Below are 7,627 nucleotides of genomic sequence, written 5' to 3'. Positions count from 1 at the left end.
TATAGTGCATACCCACTTTTTGCGCCACTGGCTAGGCTGAAGGGAGGGTGAGGGAGTGTGACAATTCTACACATGGTTGTATAAAGATGTACTGCCGTTTAGTCTAACTGACATATATATATATATATAATATATATTTGGGTGGAAAGAAACACAAAGCAGGTCAGACTTTCTGCCCCTCGCTGCCTGGCGATGCTGCTGTCGGCGGCGTCGGAGACTCCTCTCCACGTTATCAGGCCCACATTACTCTTTTACAAGTGTCAAAGCTAGCGTAAAATGGCCTGCACTCGGGCCCCATTCCCCCGGAGAAACACACACACACACACACACACACACACACACACACACACACACACACACACACTGACAGCATACATACACACACGCACTGACAGCATACATACACACACGCCCAGACAAACACAAAGATTACAGAACAGAACAGGTAAATGCAAGAGGAACAAGGAAGTCATAATGCCTTGAAGGGACAGGTGTGATACTGAAGGGACAAATTTTGAAGGGAATTTACCGGAGAGACTTCCAAGAACGTAACAAAGTCGTTCCAATTCTTCCTTATCAGTAAAATGAAGTGGACTTCAATAATGCCACCACACCTGTATTGTAATAGGCGTTTGGAGACACCACTTGTTGTCATGCATGTAGGGGGATTGGATTTTGAAAGCCAGGAGGCTATATAATAGGAACACTGTTCATCTCAATCCATGATCTGGACCAAAGTCACCTCAAGTTTCTTGATAGAGGAGAGGAAATGTGAGTATGACTATTTAATGATTACATCCAAACTATATGGAGTTGACCAATTATTGCAATTATCATTATCCTCACTGACAGTTTGGTCTATGTTCCTAAATATTGATTTGTACCTTTCTATGAAGAAAATATCAATGAGCACACGATAAAGTTTAAGACTGTGACGCAACATACAACATACATGATATATGATGAATGGTGTTGAATTGATGATCACGTTCTTCAAAACTATTAGATAATTGACTCAGTATGTTTTAGGAACATTACGTTAGTAAGATCCTCCATAATAGAGAAGGCCTACCACATTATATATTCATTATCTATTTTCAGGGGAAAAATCTGGTCAGCCAATTGTATTTCAACATAGTCTGCATTCATTTTGATAAACATATAATGATTGTGTTTGTCTCTGTGGTAGTGTGTCACAGTAGTTCGGGATTCATCATGTCAACGAAGCGAGATGATATTCGGGCGGCTGAAAAGAGAGTTCGAGCAGGGACCAATTCCTATACTATTGCTCGCGAGTGTCTCGTTCAGATCGACAATGCTACCAAGTTAATTCACTTTAACAGGCACAGGTATACGTTATTCTCCCTAACACATGACCAACACATTTTTTTTAATGCTTGGTGAATATAGGCATCATATTTGAGTTTTTACAATATTTCCCTTTGGAAATATTTAGGCATCATCAATGCCATGACCAAATGCCGCTGATTTCCCGGCTAGCTTGTCAGAAGATTGTTCACAAACAACAATATACATGTTAATCCTATGACCCACCTTGTTCAGTGCAAAAACTTGCAGACAGAATTTTGGCATTGCAATGAGTCAATTGAGTTGAGGGAGACTTGCCCCAGGCAGGACAGACTCCCATATTCCAGCAATATCATGGGATCTGCTTATCGATACCTATTGCTTCTCAATTATCTTTCGTTTGTAATAAATATATATGGCATTCGGCAGGCAATACTGATTTTATACTCTGAACGTTTATTCTTTCGACACAATTAGTGTGAATGGTGATGATGATATTATTATTATTATATAATCATATAATATATTATTAATTATTATTCTGATTATTTGATCAGGACTTACCTGTTAAGTGGATACCGCGCCGTATCATTGGAATCTGAGGTCAAGCCAGGAGCCAATGATTCAGCCCTCTTTGTGAAGACACCATACTCACTAAGAGGCTCTGTTGGCGTCTTAACCTATGACCTGTCCCTCTACGGTTCACTCACCACTGGGAAAATGGCCGTCATGTTTTTTGTGCCGTTTAACTTAAACTTCTATGAAAACTGGTTTGCTGTGGGAGTTTTCAGCATCAAAATAAAATGTGATGATGAGCTTTACCATGAGATGTATTACAACAACAGCAGTTGTTTTGTGAGAGGGAAAGCCAAAGACGGCACTCTTACCTATCAACATGAAGATTTTGTTATCGAGGCTTCAATGTCCGACACCTACACCGCAATCTTAAATGTGAAAGTTAAGGAAAAAGTGTAGGCATGGGTCGAGTTGGTGGAGTGCAAAGTAAAAAATCGGCACTTTGCCATTAATCAATGAATCAACGAACAAGTTATAAACGCTTTATTTTTTGATGATTGTGGTCATTGTGACAGCTATCAAATATGACTCCATCTGTACGTCTTGAGTCAATAAAGTCATTATATGTATCAACAATATGTGATTGTCATTATTATTGTTAGATGAGTGAAGACAGCCACTTGGTCATTGGCGGCTAGTTCGTATACTGCTGCGTATTACACGTCTCAATAATTATTCTGTTAGTAATGTAACTCATTCAGCATTTTTCTTTTGCAACTCTAGCAATCTCCTATCTCAGAATCCTCTTTCAACGTCACCTTCCACAATGCTAACCTAACCTTCCTCCTCTCTCATCCCTTGCTGCTCCCTCCTCTTCCTCCTTCCTTCCTCGATAGACAACGTTACCCTCCCTGACCTATAGGGCCCCATAAGGGCCAGGAAACACTCGGCTTCTATCCCAACACATGGAGGGGCCTGTGCTCGGGCCCCTTGGCCCTGGAAACACACACAGACAAAAATACACACACCGAACACGCATACACACACCGAACACACACACACACACACACACACACACAGTGAACACATACACACACACACAAACACACCGAACACACACACACACATACACCAACACACACCGAACACAAACACACTAAATGTACACAAACACACACACACACATCGAACACAAACATACACACAGAACCCCCACACACAAACACACTCACACAAAGAATAAGGGGCGTATTATCTTTTCTCAAATTTTTCGGTTTTGTAATGACTCTGTCTGTGTGTGTGTGTTTGTGTTTGTGGGGACACAGAGAGGACAAACGTATTGGCTGGACGATCAAGAGGAAACTGCCAGGCATAAAAAAGTGAAATGAAAGTTTTTGAGGAATTTGCTCGATGGTTGCATCACTTTCTTTTGGAGGTCGAGTTATAGACTCCTGACAATTTAAAAGTGTGGACTTAGAGACCTTAGAGATCTTAGAGACTCAGAACACCGTGATATAATTGTAAATTATTTCACATCAAAAAAGCGGTAGCTAACGTTAGTTGAATCAAGCAAACAAATAGCTGCTGTTTTTGCTCCAAAAAGATTGACTTCCCTCGAATATAACATAAGATAGTTCCTTTGAATTAGGGCTTACGGTATGGACTAAAATGTATATCACGGTATGATTTGAGGCATAGATGGTAACGGTATTATGTCACGGTACCTATGTTAATTGTATCTTCTAATTTCGATATAAATGCTTCTGAAGGGGAAAAATACTGGTAAGGCAGCAAAACTGCATACATTCTTTTTTTTATTCAAGTAACTTCCATCTCTGAAACACACTAATGTTTAATAGTATGGATTTGTTTCTCCACTTGCTTGTGGACGTTGCCGTATAGTTTTGGCATCTCAATTTGGCTGAGGTGTGTGCGGGCAGGTAACGCGTACCTGGGATCGAGTGTTTTGACCATCTCTTTAAAGCCCTTTCTATCGACATTTTGAAAGGGAACAATGTCCTTACACAGCTAAACAGTGACAGCGTTTGTTATCTCGTTCCACCGTTGGCATTTTGTCGTAAGGACTGGCTTTGGAAAATGCCTGCGGAAGCAATGTCTGATATGCAGAGAGAGCTTCACGCTACCAGCGTCTGTCTCGTACGGTGTGGAATGAGAGCTTGTGAAGGGACTATTGCGCAGGTGCCCTTGCTGCGCGCCTGCGTGCTTACGCAATAGCATACTGCCAGAAGCGCCGAATTGAAAAAGGAACTATGTTTCCATACCATATTTTCAGTAGTTGCGCGTAACTTTACTTTTTACATGAAAAAGTAGTTACTGTATTAATGCGTTACTTAGCGTTAGGAGAAGTCACTCGCACGCGTGCTCCTGTTTTGTTTATCTCGTTCGCACGCCGAAATATTCACTCGCAAATGCGAGTGAAATGGGCGCACTGTAGAGCCCTGCTGGTACGGTCTTCCCCCCCCAACAACAACTTTAAGAGACCCCCACAGAGATGGAATCATAACTTCAACCCTGAACATACTTCAAACCCATGTGTCCCTTTTTTCTCCTCATGATGGATGTTTTTGTGTCAGTAGTGGTATGCTATTGTCATCATGATCTCCCAGTCAGCCTCCCTCTTCCATGATTCTCATAGCTATATTTGGGCTGACAGCCAACGCTGGTCTGGAGTAAAGTGTCCTTCAGTTATTTTCTCCTTTCTGCCTTATCGCGGTGCATCTGCCTCTTAATCTTTAATCGTGGTCGTCTCTTGCTACTTTCTTTATTTTCTTTTGTCACCAGATTCTTGCTCTCTTTCCACACATCAAAATACTCTCTGCATAGGCCTATTCCTAAAATGAACCCCCATCGCACTGTCTGCATCTCTCTTCAAAAGTCAACATGTTTAAATATCAGATGGCCGCATAAACTTGCCCTTCTGTATGTTGTGTACACACTTAAATAAAGTTATGCATGATAAACTTTGTTCCTTCATTTGTGGGGGGTTTATTCCAGGAATCAACAGGGGTCTCATTTATAAAACTGTGCGTGGGATCGTTACTAAAAATGTGCGTACGCCCAGAAGCCAAGTTTTGCGTGCGCCAAAAAATATTCCAATTTATAAAACCCTGCGTACGCACACCGTACGCAATCTTTGCTTTATAAATCACAGAGTGCCTACAAGTGTGCGCAGCTGAATCAGCTTCACGTTCCGCCCTGTACACGCCCCTTTTTAACCATAAATGGTCAATGCAAATGACCTCATGAATGCGATCTGCATATAAAACAGACTCAGATGCAAGTATTATGTCTTGTCGGAAACAATGGCAGAAGTACTGAGAAAAGCAAAAAAGCAAAATTTCACGGAGGTTGAAGTGGAGACACTTGTGGGTGAGATGAAAACCCGAAAGGTAGTTTTGTTCGGCGGTCACGTGATTGGGGATCGCCAACAACAAAAAGCAGAGTGAGTGGCAACATGTTGCTGCAGCAGTGAACTCTGTCAGTAGCACGGAGCGCACAGTCCCTGAATTAAAAAAGACATCGAGTTACATATTTTATCACCTCTGCATTTATAGGGTTACGGTAATAAGACTGACCGAGAACACCTTGGATAATCAGTTTGTAATCACCCACGTAAAATGTTCTTGAACATAACCCCTTTTTAATGCCTGATTTGTCATGAAAAGCATCAAGAGTAACGGACAACGATTGTGATGAGGAGTGTGGCTTGGTTTTCCACACTTTTTAATTGACTTGATTGACATTTGATTATGTGTTTACAGTGTCACATAAAAATATTATGTTGTTGACACATGTTGGACAGATGCTTTATTCCATGCAGTCGCGCCGTCAGTGGACAGTATGGAGTGACGGGATTAAATATAGAGATTTTTTTTATATTTCTATTCTAAGGAGATGTTTCTGGAGTTATAACTGAGAAATAACGCAGTTGACTTAAATTATTCTGATTAGGATTTAACGCATGATACGGGTTGAAATAAAATTTATGAATGGCGATGAAACATAATCGTTCTTCTCACTCTACAATTCTTCTGTCTGACATCAGTTCACCACCACACCATCTGTGTCGCCAATTCTCCTTTTCCTCCAAACCATGCGTACGCATGGGTCAGAGTTTGCTTAGGGCTGCGCACATTTTCCCGTCAAGTTGGTTTTTTATAGATCACAACCTTGGCGTGGAAAGTCACGTACGCAACTTTCAGCCCCGTTTTGTGCGTACGCAACGGTTATAAATGAGACCCCAGGTTATTACCACGCAAAACTGCTACTTGACCCGAGCTAGGTCTCACTAGTCTGCCCACGTCGCCAGGCAGGCCATTTTCTTTTGTCTACATGTTTTTTCCGCATTTCTATAAGTTCCTCAAGGTTTAGTTCTCTCTTCTTCCTCAAATTGAAACAAAATTCAACATTTCTTAGATTTGCTTCCCATCACATCGATAAGGGAACTTACCTTGCTGACACTGTCATCTTTATTCAACCGTGTCGCTAGACAAAAGTGCAAAAACCTCCACCCACTTCGACCAATCAGTGGGGCTGCTAAATGTGAATGTTGCCCACCCGTCAATATAGGATCGCGGGATGCACCAAATAAGGGCAGCAGTCAGCTTGAATATTAGCTGTCTGCTGCCCTAACAAATATTTTAATGAGGGTGCCTGTTCTAGTTACCCGCGCTTCCCTCGCTTTTCTTCTTCTGAGAAACTCAAATAGGAAGTGCGAATTCCATGGACGGCCAACCCCCTTAGTGGTGAGATGGGGACACCTATTGGCCGTCTTCAGTATTACACATATGAAGTTATAAATCTGGTTAACCATAAGAAAAAAAACGAAATAATAAACAATGGGAATAAATCTGTGTCCAGCAAAATTCAGATAAACTTATATTCTTACCACCAATTAAACAATTATACATTCATATATCTCCAATGGTTGCGGTGGGTTGAACTTCAGCCCGCTTGTTGTATTTTGTAAACAAGCTCACTAATGTCACTGTAATGTTGTGTACAACCTTGAATAACGCTTTGCAGGATTAACTTTGGTTTCTTTATTCGTGTTGGGCTTATTTCAGTGACCAAGAGGTGACCACACTGCTGTTACAGGACTCTGACGCTTTCTGCCTAGCCTGCCCGTTTCGCTATGTCCACGCACACTCCAATTGGGTCATGATAAACAATGAACTTGCATTCAATACAGTATTACTAGGAGGAGGGGTGGGTGTTTCAGATGCCCCGGTGAAGCTAGGGATAAGCAACTGGAACGCTCTATTTTCAATTGACCTACTCTGAAACACTGTGTGTGTGTGTGTGTGTGTGTGTGTGTGTGTGTGTGTGTGTGTGTGTGTGTGTGTGTCTGTGTCTGTGTCTGTGTGTGTAAAGGAAGCTCGAGACGTCCAGATTGAGGAAAAATAATGATAATGTATCTAGAGCAACAGAAGTAATGCACACAGGTTCAAATGGCATAATAATGAACAAAAACCTTTGCTAAGGTCACTCTGTAATGAACCAAGGTTTCTATGAAGGGTTGCTACACCACAGTACTACAGCAAAATAGGTTAAGTGTCGGTAATGGAAGAAAGAAAGCATAGGAAGGCAGCTAGAGGAGAGGTAAGGTTTGCATAGAATAACTGAAAGAAATAGAGGGAGAAAGGGCATTCCAATTCAAATCAAATAGAATGAATTGAAATGGAATAGAGGATGCAATGGAACTGCATCATTAAAGATGGAGGCTCTTTTTCTAGGGATTTGGAGCAGAGTGAAAGAGGGGATCAAGAAACGAAGGCAGTGG

At 41.4% G+C, this 7,627-nt stretch overlaps 1 protein-coding gene across 1 annotated transcript; it reads left to right on the top strand.

The window, feature by feature from the left end:
* Nucleotides 1-465: 465 nt before the first annotated feature.
* On the top strand, nucleotides 466-2,489 carry LOC130403020 (DELTA-thalatoxin-Avl1a-like). The gene is made up of 3 exons (XM_056607121.1): nucleotides 466-771; nucleotides 1,190-1,349; nucleotides 1,866-2,489. Exons 1-3 carry the CDS (start codon nucleotides 723-725, stop codon nucleotides 2,281-2,283), a joined length of 627 nt encoding a protein of 208 aa, XP_056463096.1. The 5' UTR covers nucleotides 466-722; the 3' UTR covers nucleotides 2,284-2,489.
* Nucleotides 2,490-7,627: the final 5,138 nt, after the last annotated feature.

Source organism: Gadus chalcogrammus, chromosome 14 (assembly GCF_026213295.1).
Source record: "Gadus chalcogrammus isolate NIFS_2021 chromosome 14, NIFS_Gcha_1.0, whole genome shotgun sequence".
Lineage (NCBI taxonomy): Eukaryota > Metazoa > Chordata > Actinopteri > Gadiformes > Gadidae > Gadus > Gadus chalcogrammus.
This window is presented reverse-complemented; position numbering and strand designations above follow the sequence as displayed.